Source organism: Esox lucius, chromosome 4 (genome assembly GCF_011004845.1).
Source record: "Esox lucius isolate fEsoLuc1 chromosome 4, fEsoLuc1.pri, whole genome shotgun sequence".
Lineage (NCBI taxonomy): Eukaryota > Metazoa > Chordata > Actinopteri > Esociformes > Esocidae > Esox > Esox lucius.
Window position 1 is genome coordinate 8,660,175 of NC_047572.1, and position 23,841 is coordinate 8,684,015.

The window sequence follows — 23,841 nt, forward strand, 5'->3', positions numbered from 1 at the left end:
ACAAACCAGCTTAGTTTGACATTGCTTAATTCACATTTGTTAACAATAACACTGTATCCCTTGGGCTGCTCAATCTACATACCACATTGTTTTATTATGTTTGGCTTGTAAATGTATTTTTTTGTTATATCGTATTCAGTGTATTCTCATTGTAAACTGATCACACACACAATATAAACAATATTATAGTAAAAGTATATGAAATGAAAATACTTTGTAATTAATTTAGGGTTAGGGATAAGGTTAGTAGTGTATTCCTATTTTTATATTCTTAAAAATATAGATAAAGCAAGTGCTCATGATTGTGTGATGACTTATTGATTTACAAATCACCTTGCATCATATAAGGGAGATTTTTCAAATAGGGGACTTTGTGTCTCTGGGTTAGATGTTTAAGATAGAATGTTTATTTAGATTTTATTTTTATTTTATATACATTGAGTAGAGACTAAAATAACATTTAACTTTTTTCTTTAACTGTTTTTGTGCTGTCTCTAACCCAGACTTAAGACAATATGCTATATATAACACTTTTAAAAGTATAGAATTTAATATAATATTTAATGAACCTGCCTAAAAAAAGAGTCACATAAATGGAAACTATATACATATTTGATGTTCATAAGCCATTTGTAACTTAAAAACTTAAAATACATAATAGTGTGTCATTAGCTTGTCATTTCCATCACTACAGGCTAATCACATGCTCAAAGTTTTTTTCAAAGGTTTGTGTACTTGGTTACCATGGATGTGAACAGTGACAGTGGAGCATATGGATGCCATATGGGAAATTCTACATATAGTAAAAAACATGATTTAATAACAACTAAAACATTTTATTATGTGGTAACATTTTCCCTCAGGTATTTGGAGAAACCAACAAAAATCTGTAAATTCTCAAATTGTATGGTCTTAGCCACTATTAGATGTTGTTTCTAGACAGAGTAGATACAAATAAATAAAAATAATAGATACAAATAATTGATTTAATTATTATTTCTATGCGGATCATAGGTGCTACTGTACACTGTACCTTGTAAGACGGTTATAAGTGTTGCACAAATCAGAGGAAATGACGTACATGAAGCTAACAACACAGACATCGGAGGTGGCGAATAACACAATTCTTCCGCAGCCAACCACAAGACCAGCTTATTACAGAATGTCAGGTATTGAAGAAACTTCAAACGTGTCCTCAGAATTTCAGGATGAGAACCGGACTGCGGAAGATGTCGAAGAGGAACCCCCGACTGACTACGAAGACCCGTACCATTATGTGTTTTACAGGTACTGTGTACTGTAGCCAGGCTAGCTAGATGATTAGGCTCTTTAACGTTCGGTAACGAATTGACACTGTACATTCAGTATTAGCTAGCTTACTAGTTTGTGATTGTGTTAGGGCTAGCTAACATGAACTAATGAGTCATCCATCCGATTAGAATCATTTAACAGTGTTTACGATCCTTCTCTATGGAGTGATAGCATAGTTACCGCAACTTAGCCCACGTGAAATAGCTACAATACAGGCGTTGTGGTAAACAGGATTGTTGTTGTAGCTAGTAACAAGCCTCGCCATGGCATAAAAGGGAGATTTGATCATAGCGTTGGAAATGGGTCATGATAACCAGTTGTAGTTTTGATCACACGACCTACCTGTTCATGAGGAGGGATTAGCCAATGACCCATCTTAGTGATCATCTTTTAAATTGGAAGTACCACCCAGTTGACTATATTTGAATGACGGATGCCTTTAATAGCAGTATCCATGCTAGAACATGTTTTTTTTCCCCATTCTTAAATTCTTAGTTTATCTGGGCTTTTACTGATATAATTAATAGACATAACTGTAATTTCACTCTTTTTTCAGTGACTTAAGGGATATTTTGACAGCCACAAGGGGAGTAAGAATCGTTTTCACTAATGTTCCTCTATATTTACAACACAAGCTCTGTCATTGGTCAGTCAATACTATTTATTTTTATAGCCCTTTTTAGCAGTTGTCACTGAGTGTTTTTAAAGAACCAGCCTAATCTCCAAAGACTAAGCAAAATGATGCTCAAGCACAGTGACAAGGAAAATCTCAGTAGAAAGGCTTAAACCTACAGAGCTGGGCTCTGGGGGTTGGCCAATCCTTTTCTGGTTTTGCCAGGTGGAGATTAGAAGAGTACATTATCTTCTAAGAGCATTAATTAAAATGTTAAAACTTGCAGACTTTCAGTCCAGGTGGTCTATAGTAACTTCTTCACACTTATTGCCCCTCCAATTACTCCACAAATGAGTATGTCTGTAATGTTAAAATGTGCATATGTGTAATGTTTTTTAGAGTAACAAATGTATTGCTTGTAAAAGGTAACTTGGATATATTGCTAATTTTCTTTCTTTCAACAACAAATTCACAGATGTTAGGTTATCATGGTACAGGACCAGGGGTTATCCCATTTCACAGGGCCAGAGGTTATCCCATTTCACAGGGCCAGAGGTTATCATGGTAACAGTGCCATCAGCACCTGTGCTGTGTCTGGGGGAAAAACATCTTTAATGTAGTTGTTGTCACCTGATGTTTTTTCAATGGATTGCAGTTTCAACTCAGTCTACCGCAAGCACACAAACAAAGCTTGCATAAATTGCCCATGAACATGAGGAAGTATCACTTCAGGTGTTTTTTCAGTTTTAAATAATTTTGCTCAGGGCTTTTTAAATATTGACCATTTTTTAAATGGTTATCTGTAAAAGTTGGGTACAATTACGAGGGATTCGAAGTCCAACTACGAAATGAAATGGCAGAATTCTTTAAGAAAGCATATTTTTTTCATGGGCTGTACATCACAACTTGCATGCTCATACTAGATTTGGAGTTTTAGTCCTGAAAAACTGGTAGAAGTCTTGCAATAAACCTAGGCCTTTGTGACCTGCCAGTGTGGCTGGTGAAATAAACATTCAACCCATCAATGCCAAAATCTGCCAGTTCTTTATGGCATTGCCTTGCAGCTATTCTGAAATGATCATTCAAGAGCATATGCCATGGTATAATTACAGCCATCCTGTGCCATTATTGCCATACCATTATGTTGTCTTTTCCTCTCTCTCCTCCCCTCATACAGAGACAGGAAAGAATGGGCTGATTTAGAGCCTGTCCCGCAAGACGATGGTCCCAATCCTGTTGTGAAGATTGCCTACTCTGACAAGTGTACGATTTTACAATTTTAAAACCAGTAGTAAAAGAGAAACTCTCACACACTGACTCTGCTTGCTTGTGAATCAACAGCTTTTTCACTATTTTAAAACCAAACATCTGCATTGTCTTCTGTTGTCACTGTCATAGATTTGGTCTAGTGGATCTAAACCCTTAATAAAGTTATCATTTGTTTTGAAAATCGTTGTTTTCTGCATCAGTCACTTTTGATTTGGCCAAACCTGTCAACTTTATCTCCAACAGTCACGGATGTCTACGACTATTTCCGTGCGTTACTAAAAAATGATGAAAAGAGTGAGCGGGCATTCGCATTGACAGCTGAAGCCATCGAGCTGAATGCCGCAAATTACACTGTATGGTAAGTAGCTGCAATTGTCATTTGGAAGAACCTGTCGGAAAATTACTTCTCCGAGATTGTTTAGCACTTCTTCAAAAATAAATAGTGCAAGTCCCTGCAACCATGGTGTTCTTTTTGCTCTGCCTGTGTGTGGCGTCCGTGTGGTGTGTGGGTGTCCGGTTCCACCTGCAGGCACTACCGACGAGTGTTACTGCAGGCCCTAGGAAAAGACTTGAGGGAGGAAATGAGGTACATCACAGCCATTATCGAAGACCAACCCAAAAACTACCAAGTCTGGTAAGTTCCACAAACGTTGATTTCTGTGTCGTCACTACACCCACTGCCACTGACAATATGGCGGGGGGATTCCAACACAAAGCAGACGAAACTATATGGTTCTTCAGGAACTGTTTTTTTGGTTGTCTCTCAAATTGCATGCTACAATGCCCAATTGACCTTAGAGTACAAATGATTGTATGTGAAACAGAGTGCAGTGTGTACTTTTGGTATGCAGGCTTTGCTGACTCTTGTTACTAAACAGGCTTCAATGCAAGCTTCAACTGAAAGTATGTACAAAAATGATTCAAACACGCAAAAAGGGCTTCACATATTTATTTATAATTTATAGAAACGTTTGGTTGGTTATAGTTGGCTCCTCTGAAAAGTAGGGACATAAAGCTTTTTACCAATCCAAGGCTGTGAGTTATTCCACATTTTTGGTGTTCCTTGTAATACATTTTCAGTCATTTTTACAAGTGCAACCATGTTGCTTTTGACACACCACTGACAAGACTTTGGTAAAGCTTTGAGTGCAAACCATGGCCGCTGCCTCCGAAGCATATGTTCTACTGCAGCATGGGTTCAAATTCAGCCCCCTGCTTGTTTAGTAAAACAACATATTTCTTTACTGTCTCAATAAAATGAATGCATACAAATATTAAAACAAATTTGGTGCAGACCATAACCAGATTCAGGTTGTAGGAATTGCAATACATGAAAACATTGGAGAAAGTGCAGTTTAAAGGCACCCCTTGTTCCCTGATGCAACTGAAGCCCAACAAAGAGGAAACTGAGACAGATCCACTGGTTTTGTATCCTTAGAAATGCAATTTTCACTCTTGTCACCTTTTGGCTTAAAAGCCCCTTTTTACTGTCACCCTTTGATACAGTGGGGAGAACAAGTATTTGATACACTGCTGATTTTGCAGGTTTTCCTACTTACAAAGCATGTAGAGGTTTGTAATTTCTATCATAGGTACACTTCAACTGTGAGGGATGGAATCCAGAAAATCACATTGTATGATTTTTTAAAATAATTAATTAGCATTTTATTGCATGACAAGTATTTGATCACCTTCTAACCCTGTAAGAATTCCGTCTCTCACAGACCTGTTCGTTCTTCTTTAAGAAGCCCTCCTGTTCTCCACTCTACCTGTATTAACTGCACCTGTTTGAACTCGTTACCTGTATAAAAGACACCCGTCCACACACTCAATCAAACAGACTCCAACCTCTCCACAATGGCCAAGACCAGAGAGCTGTGTAAGGACATCAGGGATACAATTGTAGACCTGCACAAGGCAAGCAGCATGGGGAGAAGGCAACAACTGTTGGTGCAATTATTAGAAAATGGAAGAAGTTCAAGATGATGGTCTACATCCCTCGGTCTGGGGCTCCATGCAAGATCTCACCTCGTGGGGCATCAATGATCATGAGGAAGATGAGGGATCAGCCCAGAACTACACGGCAGGACCTGGTCAATGACCTGAAGAGAGCTGGGACCACAGTCTCATAGAAAACCATTAGTAACCCACTACGCCGTCATGGATAAAAATCCTGCAGCGCATGTAAGGTCTCTTTGCTCAAGCCAACCCATGTCCAGGCCCGTCTGAAGTTTGCCAATGACCATCTGGATGATCCAGAGGAGGAATGGGAGAAGGTCATGTGGTCTGATGAGACACAAATTTTGCTTTTCGGTCTGAACTCCACTCTCCGTGTTTGGAGGAAGAAGAAGGATGAGTACAACCCCAAGAACACCATCCCCACCGTGAAGCATGGAGGTGGAAACATCATTCTTTGGGGATGCTTTTCTGCAAAGGGGACAGGACGACTGCACCGTATTGAAGGGAGGATGGATGAGGCCATGTATCGCGAGATCTTGGCCAACAACCTCCTTCCCACAGTAAGAGCATTGAAGATGGGTCGTGGCTGGGTCTTCAGGCATGACAACGACCTGAAACACACAGCCAGGGCAACTAAGGAATGGCTCCGTAAGAAGCATCTCAAGGTCCAGGAGTGGCCTAGCCAGTCTCCAGACCTGATCACAATAGAAAATCTTTGGAGGGAGCTGAAAGTCCGTATTGCCCAGTGACAGCCCCAAAACCTGAAGGATCTGGAGAAGGTCTGTATGGAGGAGTGAGCCAAAATCCCTGCTGCAGTGTGTGCAAACCTGGTCAAGAACTACAGGAAACATATGATCTCTGTAATTGCAAACAAAGGTTTCTGTTGAAATATTAAGTTCTGCTTTTCTGATGTATCAAATACTTATGTAATGCAATAAAATGCAAATTAATTACTTAAAAATCATAATGTGATTTTCTGGATTTTTGTTTTAGATTCCGTCACTCAGAGTTGAAGAGTACCTATGATAAAAATGACTGATCACTCTCTACATGCTTTGTAAGTGGGATACACTGCGGATTTTGCAGGTTATCAAATACTTGTTCTCCCCACTGTATATCTGATGACCCACAGGGTCTAGTTTAACATTTGGGTTTATCTTTGCACTTGCTGTAACTGCACAGTATGCAGTGGTTATTGGCAATTATAATTTCTTTAGGTCGTATTTCGATATTACAATATATATGTATTAAAAGGCTTCTACTCTATTTTTATATCCATAGTCTTATGTACTGTTTAGTGCATATTAAAACAATGTTCAACACCATTTTGACATTATTGCGATTTACAGTTACGTTGATTTAAACATGAACCTGGCTTGCAGCATACCCTTTGGGGGCCAGCTTGCCATTCCAAAAATTGCACTGTTTACTCTATTTGTATATGACATTTACAATACTGTATCTTTCAATGCATTGATACAGTCATGAGCTCAGTGCAACTCAACCATACAAGGGAAATGCCATTTTAACATGTGGGGAAAGATTGTGATTGACACTTCTGCCCCTTATTTGAATTGGCGTTAAATGTAATTGGTTGATGTTATTCAAAATAATTAAGTGATAGAAATCTTTAATACTTAGACGTTTTAACAATTTGTGTAACAAAGAAAAACATTTAACGTTTTCTGAACGTTATTTATCACAATGTTATTTATCATATCATGGTAATGAAATTGCCGTACAATAGCATATAACCCACCAGCAAAATGGTTGTTGTTCTAAACTGTTTAGGTTAGAGTGCTAGAACCAGCCTGGAAATGTCCGCCTTTGCTATCAGTTTGCTTTATTTGCAAAGATACTGTATATAATCTATTAATGTACAGTGAGCTGTTAACTAATAACAACTTCGCCTTTTTCTTTCACAATAGAAACTGAAAAAATGTATACGATTTTCTGTGAAAACCACCTTTTCTCCTGGTCTTTCCTGTTGATCAGTGTTAAACAACATCCCAAAAGAATTGGGGCATAGTTGGAAAATGTTCATGGGACAAAAACGTTAAAGTACAAGACAAGAGAAAGCAGTCTACCTAGACTAAGTGTTCCTTTGTGGAATAAAAAAAAAACATCAGTCAGAAAACAAAACAGTCATACAAAATCCACCCATCTTTCTCCTTTGCACAGATTTGTTTTATTATTTTCACATTTGCAAAATGATTTTGGTTAATTCTAGAATAATATACTGTATGTTGATGTTCACAACAGGTGGTTTCTATTTTGGTACAGATTTTTGACTTGGGTTTAATATTCTGACATCGCTCATGAATAAAACATTGTTCTCATCTTTGGGAACAAGCCGTGATGAAAGTTGACAGGAGATTAGGGGTGCGTTTGCAAATTATCTTTGGGGTGGTTGTATAGATATTAATTTCATGCTAATTAGTAAAATTACTACCATATGTATATTTTAACTAGTTGTTATTTTTAAACAGAATTACCAAAATCAATATAATGACAGTGTTTAAAAGGGACATACTATATGGGGTTACTTTTTTTTTCACACAATAACAACTTAAATTGCCATTACATTGAATATGTAAAGTTAGCACCACTGACGTACAGGAAATATTGTGCTTTAATACAAACTGTATTTCATTTATTTATTTTTACAACAAAAGTGTCTTAGTACATTTACTCTGTAACTATTTTTTACTCTGTGCACACTTTGTACCCCTTAACGACTTCTCTAAAATAAGCATGCCAGCACACCATGATTACTTAATTAAATGTACTTTTCTCTGTTATTTCCAGTATATGATTTACCCGTCAATAATTTCTGCCCTCATGTAAGCCCTATTCCACCAAATGACACAGTCAATTCTGTGGCTTTTGTCCTCCTGACTGTTATAATGAACTACAGAACCTGCGTAAGCAGTCCATTTCCTGTCATTTCCTTTATCTAGGCACCATAGACGTATGGTGGTGGAATGGCTGAATGACCCATCAGAAGAGCTGGAGTTCATTGCCGAGATCTTGAGTCAAGACGCTAAGAACTACCATGCCTGGCAGCACAGACAGTGGGTGATCCAGGTACGAGCCTCAACAACATGGCTGCATTTGTCACCAATGATGAATTGCTTGTGTGTATGTGCGCATGCACGCACCCACATGCATTGGCCACTGTGTAAGTGACATCTAGGTTCATTGCTTTAAAGTATTGAGGGAAGAAGTACTATTGTCTTACACCTACACGTGTCTGATGTCGTTGTCCCGGGCCTGGAGGTTCTGATGTCATTGTCCCCCTGGGCCTGGAGGTCCTGATGTCATTGTCCCCCTGGGCCTGGAGGTCCTGATGTCGTCATCCTGGGCCTGGAGGTCCTGATGTCATTGTCCCCCTGGGCCTGGAGGTCCTGATGTCATTGTCCCCCTGGGCCTGGAGGTCCTGATGTCATTGTCCCCCTGGGCCTGGAGGTCCTGATGTCATTGTCCCCCTGGGCCTGGAGGTTCTGATGTCATTGTCCCCCTGGGCCTGGAGGTCCTGATGTCATTGTCCCCCTGGGCCTGGAGGTCCTGATGTCATTGTCCCCCTGGGCCTGGAGGTCCTGATGTCATTGTCCCCCTGGGCCTGGAGGTCCTGATGTCATTGTCCCCCTGGGCCTGGAGGTCCTGATGTCGTCATCCTGGGCCTGGAGGTCCTGATGTCGTCATCCCGGGCCTGGAGGTCCTGATGTCATTGTCCCCCTGGGCCTGGAGGTCCTGATGTCATTGTCCCCCTGGGCCTGGAGGTCCTGATGTCATTGTCCCCCTGGGCCTGGAGGTCCTGATGTCATTGTCCCCCTGGGCCTGGAGGTCCTGATGTCATTGTCCCCCCTGGGCCTGGAGGTCCTGATGTCGTCATCCTGGGCCTGGAGGTCCTGATGTCGTCATCCTGGGCCTGGAGGTCCTGATGTCGTCATCCTGGGCCTGGAGGTCCTGATGTGAATTGTTGTTGTGTAAAGGGTGTGATCGAGCCCAGTTTGGCCCTGGTACACTTGAACAATAACCTAGCAATAAAAAGAATCCTCTTATGAAGCAGAGGCTTCGTGTCCGTGTGCTGTGGACGTGGAGTAGCATTCCATCGCTCACGGAAAGGAAGACACCGAAGATCTTCCGGCCTTTTGTGTGTTATTTGATTAACAGCCTTATCCCAAACTTCTGTTTGATGAGCAAGGCATTGAACCCGGCACAACTAAGACTCAGTGGCCCAGTTTTGAATGTGTTATCAGTTCTAGATTTGTGGTAATTTAACCCAGTGGTGTTGATTTGCATATTTCATTTTGCATATCTATGTAAATGAAGTATAATTTGCATTCTGCAGCTGAACAGACTAGCTGTGACTCTGAAATGGACTGCATTGATTATATGACTGTGCAGGGTTTTGTCCTGCTGTTGTGATTGTATCAATTTCTGGTTTTGGAAATTATCTACTTGGATTTTTTTGTTGTTGATGGAACTATGTCACTAGGGTTGTCTTCACAATGGCAGTCCAATTCCTGTTGTGTAGACCATCAGCTCTGAAAAATGTCCCATGTGATCTGATCAAAGACCAATTACTAAAAAACATCAGATTTTAGCTGCTTTTGCAAACACTGCCTCGAAATTCTCAGAGGTTTTCCCCAAAAAATTATCTTTATGAAGAGTGGAATTGAATGTTAAATCAGAATGGTGGTAACATGACATGCCCTTGGATTATTGTTAGGGAAGGCCAGAAATGTCTGTCACTCCAAAAAAGTTCTTCAGGCACACCAGCTTTTAGGTCGTAAGTGAAGCATAATAAGTGTTTATTGTTCTACAGGAGCTAAAGTACTTAATTACTGTGTATCGTTTAGGGCTGCAACTAACAACCGTTTTGATAATCAATCAATTAATCAGTTAATTATTATTATTATTAAAATAAATTCCACAATTTAATGCAAGTGTTTTATTTATAGGAAAATATTGCACAATGTTCTTTTAATAACTTGATACTACTAATAAAACAAATATAGAGGGTTTTATGAAGTGCAAATAGCAAAAGTAGTTTTACAAAGCTGTTTTACTCTTAGGCTTGAAAGGTGCTTTTCTAAACTGCTTTGATAAATAATGAGCAATATATAAAACAATATAAAATGTTGTGTTAAAATACAATTAATATGCTTTAACGTGTTGGTATTCACCCAGAATTACACTTAGTAAGGAAGGATAGTAAGAAAAGATAAGACATTGCATAGATTATAAGGCAGATTCTTTTTTTAAAGCGGAAGGACAGTAAACAGACAATATCCCTTGAATAAAAGAAATAGAGGTTGACTGTGGATGCATTTTTGCTCTATGTTCCTATAACCGTTATGGCATGATCCATCAAATAAGCAATATGGGGAATACTCAGTTTGCTCGACTGTACACTAACTCCATGCACACAAGTAACCCACAGATTTTAGTGGCACATATTTTTGCGTTAATGCACAAATTGACAAGCATTCGAGAAATTTTTGACTTCTGTACGAGCAGCATCTTTTTTTGTTTTATTTCCGGCTTGGTCCAACACAGTCCCAGCTAATCAATAATTACATCTGTTGCCAACTATTTTATTATCAACATTGTTGTTTTTTATAAATTATTTGTTGCGGCCCTTGAATCGTTCTCCTAGAGTACAAGCTGTTGGTTTGCGAGTTGGAGTAGCCAATGGTCTGTTACTGTGTGTGGAAATTCATAACTAGAGGACGATGTATCTTTCTTCAGGAATACAAGCTGTGGGACCATGAGTTGGAGTATGTGGAGCAGTTGTTGGAGGACGATGTAAGGAACAACTCCGCCTGGAACCAGAGGCACTATGTCATCTCCCACACGACAGGCTACTCGGACCCGGAAATACTCGCTAGAGAAGTGCAGTAAGTACCTGCCAAGTGCATATGGGGTGTTTGTAATGACAGCTACAACAGCTGAATATACAAAATACAAACTCCTAGCCACCGCCCATACACTTGGGTAGATCCGGAAAGATTTGATTGGTATAAGAAAACATGCTTGGCTTGGAAAAACAGGTCAAGGATGGGTTTTGGACTAGGCAGAAATATAATTCTTCAGACGAAAATGTATCTTCTCTTTTTTTCAAGGTACAGTCTGAAACAGATCAGGAAGGCTCCCCACAATGAAAGTGTGTGGAACTATTTGAAAGGGTAAGGGTCAAACAAGATTCATTTTGTTTTATGGTTAACATTGTGGGAACGTAATGCCTGCACATTGCAGTTCCAATCATCTGCCAGCAGATGTCAGAAGACACCACTTTGTTTAGTTAATCTGAATTAAGAAACTGCTTATGCTTTTACACCGGTCTCGCCCTAGGATTCTGCAGGACCGGGGCCTCTCATCCCACCCAGGTCTCCTGGAGCAGATCCTGGAGCTCAAGGAGACCCACTGCTCACCCTATCTGCTGGGTTTCCTGGTAGACAGCTACGAGGACTCCCTGGAGAACTCCTCGGTAGACCAGGAGGAGGTCCTCAGCAAGGCCCTGGAGGTGAGCACCTGTCTGCCCTAAACGGCAGCTAAACGCCAGGTTTCACCTGTCTAGTAATATGCATATGACGTCTGAGCTCAGGCGTTTTATAGCAGAACGTCTCTTGAAACCGTTGTCCTCAATGTGTGTACCAAGCCTGACGAAAAGATGCTCCCCTCCCGCCAAGTGGAATGTGGCCAGTGAAGAGACCATGAGACACTGACGTTTAGTATAAGCACTACTTTGATTTCTGATAAGGAACCGCCTGTGATTCTAAAGCATGCACATTTCCATAGTTGAAAACTTGTGTTGTTTAGTGTCAGCGTTTTTAACGTCTAATGTACAGGTACAACGATGTCAAAGTCTGGCTTGTCCTGAAAATAAGTCTATTTTTGTCGCATTGTGATCAAAATAGGCTGCATAACACGCTCTTGAATGTACTCATGACTTTCATAATTCTGTGCTCGCCAGAATTACAATCCGTTTGTCTGAAGTGCCCTGTGAAAGCCTGAGGCAGGCTGGAAATACATTTAGAGCATGTCAAGCATTTAGCGTTATGTTGAAAATAGAGAGGCAGGGGAATCGGTCTCGTTATAATCTCAGAGCAGCTACGTTCTACTACAGTGAAATTATGTGGGGTTTTAATTTCTACCTCTGAGCCTCGGAAACTTATTGACATTAGTGAAAACATGAAATCGGCTGATATGATGTGGCAATAGCCAATAAAGCAGCGCTTAAAATACAAACAGTTGTTTGTTATTCTAATTCATTGTCCAGAATACACTTCTTTTAATATATATTCTTGCCGAAGAACTGTGGATTGATTTATGCATCCAAATTCGCTGACTTTCACTGACTTGAATAATTAATTTTTTTATTTTCTCAAGCTTGTGTTCGTTGCACTTTAAATACCGATGCTACCGCTGTACTGTCTTGATGAGCCAATATATCCCTAGCGTAACTCTGTGAGATCTTTTTCTGAATTTAACAAGCTTTCAAATTATGCCCACCTGACCCAGATTGAGATGTATAATAGAATGCGGTTGCATTGTGTAAACAGCAACAGTAATTGTGCGATGGTGGGGGAAGCAAAGTTGTGTTCTGAACAAGAAACTGTGTGCTTGTTTCAATTCCTCAACAGTAAAGCTTGAAATGAAAAGAAAATTGTCCTGTATTTGAAGACACTTTCCTTGTGTCATGAAAGTGGTACGTGACCACTCAGAGACGTCATGCAGACCTCTCGCTCAAACAAATGAAAGGAAAATCTAAGTGTCTCAGTAAGTTGGAAGGCCAGCACGAGCTGCCAGAAAAACTTCAATGGGCCTAGATTCTACGAGTCTCTGGAACTCCACTGGTGGGGCGAAACACAGTTTTCCCATAAAATATTCCCCCATGTGGTGTTTTGATGGTGGAAAGCGTTTGCCTAACATGTTGTTCCAAAATCTCCCATTGGTGTTCAAATGGATTGAGATCTCTTCACTGCAAATGCCATTGCATGAGTCACATTTAATACTCATCAAACCATTCAGTGGCCCCTCGTGCCCTGTGGATGGGTACATTGTCATCCTGCAAGAGACCCCATAATGAACGCACTTTCAATGTCAGTCACTGTAGATCATTTCCTCTTGCCATCTTGATCCAAAATCAAAGTAATGGGCATGCTCATTTATATACATTCCACAGAGCAAGGTGTGATGTTAACTGCTTAATTGTACCATGAAGTAAACCTGTATGGAAGCAGCAGCATTTGTTTTTCCTTCCATTTATCACCCATTTGTATGTTGCTCATGCCATGGAAAACACATACTGGGGGCTGATGGGTTGGTTGAGTTGCAGTGACTTCTAACCACATCTACGCTGCCGGATATACAGTACATCAAACTGAATATGCACATAAGTTAATAAGGAACAGTAATTATAATATATAAATAAGAAGATAACACAAACCATCAATAATAACACTATACAAAAAACATGCATCAATAGTAAGAACTCTACAACTGTACAACCATAGTGCAATGTAAAAGTGACAGGTGTGCAAGATATGATTGGCAGATGAGTATGATATAAAGTGACAGGTGTACATGATATAAAGTGACAGGTGTGTATGGGACTATGGATGGAAGGGAGGAGGGGTTCCTGAATTGAGCAGCCTTACAGCCTGAGGAAAGAAGCTGTCCTGTAGCCTGTTAGTTTTGGACGGAATACTCCTGTACCTTCTGCCTGACGGCAGCTTGGTAAACAGTCTGTGGCATGGGTGGCTGGGATCTGTAATGATCAGTTTGCGCCTCCTCCTACACCTCTCTGTGTAGAGATCCTGCAGGGATGGCAGGTCAGACCTTGTGATGCTCTCTGCTGTCTTAATCACCCTCTGAAGTGCTTTACGGTCGAAGGTGGTGCAGCTGCCATACCAGGCCGTGACACAGCCGGACAGGATACTCTTGATAGTGCATCTGTAGAAGTTGGAAAGTATCCTGGAATCCATGCCAAATCTCCTTAATCGGCGTAAGAAGAAGAGCCGTTTCCTGGCCTCCTTCACCACAATGTTAGAATGATGAGACCAGGTCAAGTCATCACTGATGTTGACACCAAGGAACCAGATGTTGTGAACTCTCTCTACTGCAGACCCATTGATGTGCATGGGGGCGTGGCCTCTCTGCCGCTGCTTCCTGTGATCAACAATTTCCTTCGTTTTGCTGATATTGAGCTGGAGGTTGTTATCCTGACACCACAAAGTCAGTGACCTTACCTAGTCTCTATAGGCTGACTCGTCATTGTCAGAGATCAGGCCTATGATGGTGGTGTCAGCAAACTTAAAGATGGTTTTGGAGACGTGGGTTGCCAGGCAGTGGTGGGTGAAGAGAGTGTACAGGTGCGGGCTCAGCACACAGCCCTGGGGGGAGCCAGTGCTGAGAGTCAGTGAGGAGGAGGAGATGGTGTTCCCCACCTGGGGTCTGCCCATCAGCAAGTTCAGGATCCATCTGCACATAGAGGGGTCGAGACCCAGATCCCTGAGCTTCACCGCTAGCTTGTGGGGCACAATGGTGTTGAAGGCTGAGCTGTAGTCAATGAACAGCATTCTCATATGTGTTCCTCCTGTCCAGATGAGAGAGTGCGGAGTGGAGGGTCAGAGCAATGGCATCCTCTGTAGATCTGTTATGTCTATAGGCAAACTGCAGTGGGTCAAGTGTTACAGGCATGGAGTCTGTGATGTGATTTTTAACTAGTCGTTCAAAGCACTTCATGATGATCGGTGTGAGTGGTACAGGGCGGTAGTCATTCATGCAGAGGACGTTTTGCTTTTTTTGCACAGGAACAATTATGGACTTTTTGAAGCAGGTGGGGACCACTGACTGACTTAGCGATAGGTTGAAGACATCAGTAAAGACATCAGCAAGTTGGTCTGCACATACCTTGAGAACATGGCCTGAGATGTTGTCTGGTCCAGGAGACTTGCAGGTGTTAATCCTTTTTAGGGCTTTGCAAACGTCTGCCCTGGTCATTTGTAAAGGGCAGCCGTCCTCGGTCCATTTGAGTGTCCATGCCAGGGATGATGTTCTCAAAGCAAGCGTAGAAAGAGTTCAGTTCATCTGGGAGAGAAGCCAACACTTCCCCCACACTACCTGTATTGCCTTTATAATCAGTGATGGTTCTCAGACCACTCCACATGTTCCTGGTATTGGAGCCCTGGTAGAGAGATTCAAATTTGACTCTGTATTGGCTTTTTTTATTGCCTTCCTAAGGTCATACCGGGATTTCTTATAATCGTCCTTGCTGCCGAAGCTGAATACTGCAGTCCGAGCCTTTAGCATGGTATGAAATACCCCTGTTGACCCACGGTTTTTGATTGGGAAATGATTTTGTAGTTGTACGTGGTACAACGTTGTTGATATATTTGCTAATAAAACCGGTCACGGCCTCTGTATTCGTGGATATTGCCTCCAGACGCCCTATCGGAATATTTCCCAGTCGGTAGTGAGGAAACGGTCACGTAAGTCTGCGTCCGATTCGTCTGTCCATCAGTGAATGGACCTTGTCACTGCCTTCTCTTGTTTTAGCTTCTGCCTGTAAGCGGGGAGCAACAGTATCGAAGCATGGTCTGATTTGCGGAAAGCAGGGCGGGGGAGGGCCTTATATCCATGTTGAAATGGAGAGTATACATTGTCGAGTGTTTTTCCCGCGTGTGGGGAAGTTGATGTGTTTTTGAACTTCGGCAGGACTTTCCTCAGATTGGCGCCATTAAAATCGCCCATAACAATAAAGGCAGCTTTCAGGTGTAAACATTCAAGCCTATTGATAACTCGAAAAAGGTCGTTGAGCGCAGCCCCAGCGTTGGCTTCGGGGGGTGGGGGTGGTGTATACAACTGTTTAAATGACTGATGTAAACTCCCGGGGTAGATGGTAAGGGTGACATTTAATCGCAAGATGCTCCAGATCAGGAGAGCATTCAGAAGAAATGCAGTCCGCATACCGACACCAAAGATTGTTTACCATGAAGCAGAACCTCCCCCCTTTATCGGACTCTGCTGTTCGGTCCTGCCAATGAATGGATAGCCCTTTCGGAACAATTACCGCATCTGGGATTGAGGGCTCTAGCCATGTTTCAGTGAAAACCAGTATGTTACAGTTCTTAATGTCCCACTGGAAAGCTAGCCTGCTCCTGCCTTGGTCCAGCTTGCTGTCTGGTGACTGGACGTTCACTAAGAGAATACTTGGGAGAGGAGTATGGTTTCCCCGCAGCTGCAGTCGGACCAAAACGCCACCCTGCTTTCTCCGTCATTTTTGTGTCAGGAGAATGATTGTGCTAAATTAGTTCTCATCACTGAACTGTTCGTTTAAGTATACAACCCTGTTTCCAAAAAAGTTGGGACTTTTTTTTTTAAGAATAGCATTTCTCAACATAAAACTGCAAAGTGTTTTGGGATCTCATCTACTGTACATGATATCATTAAAACATTCAGAGAATCTGGAGAAGACCGAACACCAATATTGGATGGCCATGATCTTCAGGCTCTCAGGTGGCACTGCATTATAAACAGAAACGTTTCTGTAGTGGAGATCACTGCATAGGGTCAGGAACACTTCCGAAAACCATTGAGTGTGAACACAGTACATTGCTGCATCCACAAATGCAAGTTAATCTACCATGCAAAGAAGAAACCATATAAACTAGATCCAGAATTGGTGATGCCTTCTCTGGGTCTGAGCTCATTTAAGATGGACTGAGGCAAAGTGGAAAACTATCCTCTGGTCTGATTAATCAAAGTTTGAGATTATTTTTGGGAACCATGGGCGCTGGGTCCTCGAGACTAAAGAGGAGAGGGATCTTCCGGCTTGTTATCAGCGCACAGTTCAAAAGCCAGCATCCATAATGGTATGGGGGTGCATTAGTGCACATGGCATGGGTGACTTGCACATCTGCGAAGGAACTATTAATGCTGGACAATACACTCACCTAAAGGATTATTAGGAACACCATACTGATACTGTGCTTGACCCCCTTTCGCCTTCAGAACTGCCTTAATTCTACGTGACATTGATTCAACAAGGTGCTGAAAGCATTCTTTAGAAATGTTGGCCCATATTGATAGGATAGCATCTTGCAGTTGATGGAGAATTGTGGGATGCACATCCAGGGCACAAAGCTCTCGTTCCACCACATCCCAAAGATGCTCAATTCGGTTGAGATCTGGTGACTGTGGGGGCCATTTCCGTACAGTGAACTCATTGTCATGTTCAAGAAACCAATTTGAAATGTTTCGAGCTTTGTGACATGGTGCATTATCCTGCTGGAAGTAGCCATCAGAGGATGGGTACATGGTGGTCATAAAGGGATGGACATGGTCAGAAACAATGCTCAGGTAGGCCGTGGCATTTAAACGATGCCCAATTGGCACTAAGGGGCCTAAAGTGTGCCAAGAAAACATCCCCCACACCATTACACCACCACCACCAGCCTGCACAGTGGTAACAAGGCATGATGGATCCATGTTCTCATTTTGTTTACGCCAAATTCTGACTCTACCATCTGAATGTCTCAACAGAAATCGAGACTCATCAGACCAGGCAACATTCTTCCAGTCTTCAACTGTCCAATTTTGGTGAGCTCGTGCAAATTGTAGCCTCTTTTTCCTATTTGTAGTGGAGATGAGTGGTACCCGGTGGGGTCTTCTGCTGTTGTAGCCCATCAGCCTCAAGGTTTGCTTTGCTGCATCGGTTGTAACAAGTGGTTATTTCAGTCAAAGTTGCTCTTCCACCAGCTTGAATCAGTCGGCCCATTCTCCTCTGACCTCTAGCATCAACAAGGCATTTTCGCCCACAGGACTGCCGCATACTGGATGTTTTTCCCTTTTCACACCATTGTTTGTAAACCCTAGAAATGGTTGTGCGTGAAAATCCCAGTAACTGAGCAGATTGTGAAATACTCAGACCGGCCCGCCTGGCACCAACAACCATGCCACGCTCAAAATTCTGACATTCAGTTTGGAGTTCAGGAGATTGTCTTGACCAGAACCACACTCCTAAATGCATTGAAGCAACTGCCATGTGATTGGTTGATTAGATAATTGCATTAATGAGATATTGAACAGGTGTTCCTAATTATCTTTTAGGTGAGTGTATATACAGGTTTTGGAGCAACATATGCAACCCAGATTACATATTTTTCAGTGAAGGCCTTTGCTTAGTTCTGCAAGAAAATACCAAACCACATTCTGCACATATTTCAACAGCATGGCTTTGTCGTAAAAGAGTGTGGGTGCTAAATTGACTTGCGTGCAGTCCAGACATGTTACCCATTGAAAACATTTTGCACATTATGAAATGAAAAATAAGACAAAGGAGACCCTGAACTGTTGAGCAGCTGAAATCCTATATGTCAAACAAGGATGGGAATATATTTCACTTTAAACTACAGCAGTTGGTCTCCTCAGGTCCCAAACACTTAGTAATTAAAAAATAACAATACTCTTTATTGTAGCACAGTGGTAAACATGCCCCTGTCCCAACTTTTTTTGATATGTGTTGCTGGCATCAAATTCTAAATGGCCATCTATTGTTCCAAAAACAATACAAGTTTCAACATTTGACATGTTGTCTTTGTATTATCTTCAATTAAATATAGGGATAAATGATTTGCTTATCATTGCATTTTGTTTTTATTTGCATTTCACACAGCATCCCATCTTTTTTGGAAACTGGGTTGTAGAAGTTTGTAGTTCAACCTGAAGTTTTATAGGTTGTTTTAGTACCGGCACAAAATATATGCTATACATTATGGTTTATATAGGTTTTTGACTGCACATCTTACCTACACATGTCTCAGTAGTGGGTGTTCAGACCTCATGCAGGCACTTAACACACAGACAACTGCTTGGTTTGTACTGCGCTCCATTATGTTTTAATGAATGGCTTTATACAGTTCAATATTAACAACTGTCCGCTAGCTCAACTCGCAAGTCGCTGAATCTCTGGCGAGTTGTCGCTGAGCCTTCCCTAGCGTGCACACTGCCCGCTTGGGCGGGGCTTATCTTTCAAATTTGTGCCAGCGACAACCAGTTAACCAGTATAGGGGAAACATCAATCTATGCAAATATAAGTATTTCGTATTTGTGTGATTCCACCACTAAAAACGTATTACGACGATGCTAAGTCAATGATCTGTCAATGTTCAAATAGCAATATACGTAATTTTACGATATGCATGTATCACTCACCCGTGATCCCAACGATCTCTGAAACATTCCATGCATCCATTTTTAGAATTATATCTCAGCATGAATCCGGAAGAGCATCATATATAATGGGGAAACGGGACCTCTCAATTATACGTTTCTCATCATTTTTTTTTTAGCTAATGAATAGAATAGAGAACAGACTTCAAGATGTAGAGAACATCTGCTCTGCCGTTGGTCGTTGCAGTACTCCATCACTGCCCACTAGCTGGAAATTAGCAAGTTGAAAATTTCTCAACTGTCGCTGGGAGATCTGGTCTCAGAGAGTAGCACCGCTGTCGCCGTGATTCGCTGGCTCACATTGGAAAGGTATGGGAGTGTGCCTCGATCCGCAGCAAACCATAAAAAAAGCCTTTTTCACAGATGAAGCAAATGAAGGTAAAGAACAAATTAATGAATTAGCCAAAATGGAATGATATGAAATGTAGACTATATATCAATACAAAGGACATTTACTGAAGGAAACTAACAGCCTAAATTGTCTGCTAACTTGTGTTGTTATTAGGCCTTCTGGCGGTTTATACTGATGGTGACTATTTCAGTTTGTATAAACAGGGAGACAGTTTGGAGCCTAATTGTTTCACCGTTTTCATAAGGCACTGCTCTCCAGTCGTCAAAAGATCTAAAATAATACATCTAAATGTAACTGTTTTTCACTGTTACGAACCATGTGGCTCTTGCAGTCTAGGATGGATGGTACAGAGACCAGTAACATAAAACTCATGCAAATTAGTGTAGTGTAAAGGCACAGTGAGAACAAACCCAACAGATCACCAAAGCTACCATCAAACATAAAACATTTATTATAAAACACACAATAAAGGGGTTAGGGAAAAGGGGCTGAGCTGTACCCAAGAAATGAAATATAGTCCAAACACCCCTAAACTTAACTTGCCTGCCTCAAGAACCACTTAGCTGACTACTAACCAATACAAAAAATACAGTGGGTGGTCCGCTCAGTTCTAACTGTTGTTTTAGACAACGTTTTCCCACGGGTTGTGTATGCCCAAGGGCAACTTGCTAAGTGACACAGAGACAAAAAAACACTGGTTTAAAAAGGAATAAATAGCAAACAATGGACTAGACAACACCAAACAAAACACCACAGCAATACATACTCACATGAAACAGGACAAAGTGAGATGTAGGTGTTAAACTAAGTGATGTATTAATGAACAAAGTGTCTTTCTATCAAAAAAGGTAATGTACCTCCAGAGTGTCTATGTCCATGTGGGGTAAAGCAAAAGAGTCTCTCTGGGAGAACCATCTGACTGGGTTTTTTAACCAGGGATGTGTGATGCGATTGGGTAATGGAAAAAGGAACATGTGGTGCAGTTAGGATGGGTGTCCACTGATTTCAGTGCATGAAGAAAGTTGTTCTTTTTATCATGATTTTTATTTATTTATTGTTACCCTTTTTAGGGTTACCCTTATATCTGTTTGGATAAATCACATTTTATATTTGCGATTTCCCAATAGTAGTGATGTATTTATTTTACTCTTAATTAAACTGGTAAGTTGACTGAAGACATTCTTTTTTACAGGCATATGGACAAACATATTTTGAAACAGATGGTGGCAGAAGTAAGATTTGGTTTTTCCGAAGTGGATATCTGCGCTCAGCGTAGTGTCTTTAGATCAGTGCTTCTGAAGCCATTTCCTGTGCCATCTCAAGGGAGAGCACCTTTTCCCCCTAGCCCAGCATTAATACACTTGATCCATCTGAACACAAAGCTCTTGATGAGCTCAATCAAATGCGCTACTACTCATTATGAACCAAAATGTGCACATCTCATCTTGGGGATCTCCCATGAAAACATTGTGCTACTGGTTTCTACGCTGAAAAACTTAGCAACAGCATGTGTAGAATGGGAATTGAGTCATTTACCATAGCTGAGACATTTTCTTCCTTTGTTCAACTTGAGTATAAAACATTGACTCCGAGTCAATCAGTATAGAGGAACCCGTTCACCAAAAGTTCAAGACTGAGGAACAGGGAAAATCAGTTGGAATTATTCAACGAGTCCTTGTGCCGGGAAAACGCATTCTGTTATCGCACTGATTTTCCAGCATGCTTGTCAAAGTCTCAAATGACAGTCTACCTGGCAGTTTGAGGGACAGCTTGTATGTCGCTTCTATTTTCGGCAACTAAATGCTTGGATGTGCATGTCCACTGAGTCAGATTTAATTAGGTTTCTTGGGAGGTGTTTCTTTTTCAGTTTTATTTTTTTTTCTACTGCTATTTTTACTTGTGGAAAAAGAAATCTACCAGTATTCAAAGCTCATTATAATCAACGTGCCATTCTCAGAGAGACAAGGGACTGCAGGAGTTGGGATACTTGACTTGAATTCCGGCTCATCGTAAAGGCATGGAGCAGGAAGAGGTCACTTCACCTGGTTGCTAAAAGGCTAATATCCAGTACTCTCTTGAATGTTTAGTTTATATATATATATATATATATATATATATATATATATACTTGAAATGTATGTTTCTCATCGCTAGACCAACCTTATGAGGTGTAACGGTGTGTTCGCCTACCTTGTTGAGCTGGTAATGGATAAAAATAACCTGGTTATTCCTATTTATATACTGTATATTCTCACATGTTGTGATTTTATTACATATTAAAGTCAAAAGGTAGAGCAGTGTCCTAGATTCCAAACCAGTTCTGTAGAAGATTGACCACCCCAGCCCATGATCAGGTTATTCTAAGTGTCAGGATATTGACCGTTAAGTTCAGAACGCTTGAATTGAAAGAATTTCCATCTAGGATCAGCGTCTGTCTAGTTCTCTGGTTACAGTCTGTGTAGTGAACACTTAAAACGTCTGGGTTTTTTTTCCACTCACTCCGCTCTGTTGTGTAAATGGATCTCTAGCGTCTATGTCTGTCAGTACTTCGCGCCCTTTAATCCTGCTACTGCCCTAACTCTGCCCCCCCCCCCCCATCTGTCTGTCTTTTCCCCATCTCCACCTGTTCCCTCCCCAGCTCTGTGAGCTCCTGGCCCTGGAGAAGGACACCATCCGGAGGGAGTACTGGAGCTACGTGGGCCGGTCCCTGCAGGCCAAATACAGCCCCAGCTCCACCAGTAGTGCCCCGGGAACCGACCGGGCGTCTGCCCCTGGCTCCGTTTACCAGGACACCACCTGCAGCAGCTGAGAAGGAAAAATGTCTGCAAAAACAGCCTTATGGGAGTTGAGTGAGCAATCGCTTTCATCCAGCCTGAGTTAGTTTGGTAATAGCACAGCATTACCACATTGGTAAAGTATGAAAAAAAGAATTAAAAAAGCAACAAAAGAAACGATCTTAGCTTACTGTAACGATGGGAATCTTGCTCTAGATAAGTGTCGCGACTCAGGGTCAGACCTTCACCTGGATTTCAAGATATGGATGCCTGTTTATGTTGTGTTGTATTATCGTTGGTAGCCATCGGTGAGCTAGGTTGGGTGTTAATGGGGTGAGAGTGGTAGCACGAGTGTTATTACCTTCAGTGTTGGCTATCTGATCATACTGTATCTAAAGGAACGATGTTTGCTTTGGATATCTTCTGCCGCACAGTACACAGGGACATTTGTATGGAGCACTGTAGCTAAGAAGACTTGTTGCTTCTTCTTGCCTATAAGCCGTTAACAAATCTCTGTGTAGATTTACATTGCTGTCATTGCCAAAACACTGTATAACCGAACTCAGCACTGCTGTAGGCTACAGAGTCTTTTGTATGCTAGGACTAATTATATAATGATAGTAAACAAGGAAGTGTTGCTTGTGTCTATTTTCTCTCAGTCCTAACACACATACTTAAACACTTTTTTTCCTCATCTCTCCCAGTTTTATTTATTGTTCACTGTATTTTATCGTAATGGCCTGTGTTTGGAGTTCAGGCAGTATGTCTCATTTGGATTCGCTCCTCCTAACGAGCGAGCGAATGACTAAAATGTCCCCACTGATCTACTATTTCACCGTATGCACCGTATGCATGATCCATTCACAATGGCTTCCACAAATGTATTCAGGCCCCATACTGGTAAACTGTTATTTATTTAACTTTGTCTAAGCTGTCATATCTAAGAGGTTAGGATGGTAAAAGGCATATCATAAATCACAGGCTTAAAGAGTCTAATTACATGGAGAGGCTGGTGGGGGTGTATAGCTTCCGGGGCTTTCTAGTTGATTGATTCCCAAGCCATTGCATCAAAAGCTCTAAAATACTGTTGCATCAGGATATTAACTCACACTTGGCCAACAGTGATTTTGTTGTTAGATTATCTCTGTTTCATACTTCGACCTAGGAGCTCCAAACATTGGTGTTTAGCTGTATTTTCTAGTCAAACGTGAAACAATAAAGAAGTCTAGATTTGAAAATGGACTGTTTCACCAGGCTATCTCAGGAAGATCAAGTCATGACAAGAAATAAAGGATTTGCCTCTGAAATGGTTAACTGCA

At 41.3% G+C, this 23,841-nt stretch overlaps 1 protein-coding gene across 1 annotated transcript; it reads left to right on the forward strand.

The window, feature by feature from the left end:
• The first annotated feature begins 1,049 nt into the window (after positions 1-1,049).
• Positions 1,050-23,841, forward strand: fnta (farnesyltransferase, CAAX box, alpha). The gene is made up of 9 exons (XM_013132270.3): positions 1,050-1,287; positions 3,102-3,187; positions 3,437-3,551; positions 3,723-3,827; positions 8,113-8,239; positions 10,910-11,058; positions 11,284-11,346; positions 11,513-11,684; positions 22,387-23,841. The coding sequence occupies exons 1-9, from the start codon at positions 1,073-1,075 to the stop codon at positions 22,555-22,557; spliced, it is 1,203 nt and encodes a 400-aa protein (XP_012987724.1). The 5' UTR covers positions 1,050-1,072; the 3' UTR covers positions 22,558-23,841.

Coding starts and splice junctions, on each gene's coding strand:
- fnta (XM_013132270.3), top strand. CDS start 1,073: ATGACGTACATGAAGCTAACAACACAGACATCGGAGGTGGCGAATAAC. Junction 3,188..3,436: donor GATTGCCTACTCTGACAAGT/GTACGATTTTAC, acceptor TATCTCCAACAG/TCACGGATGTCTACGACTAT. Junction 8,240..10,909: donor ACAGACAGTGGGTGATCCAG/GTACGAGCCTCA, acceptor ATCTTTCTTCAG/GAATACAAGCTGTGGGACCA.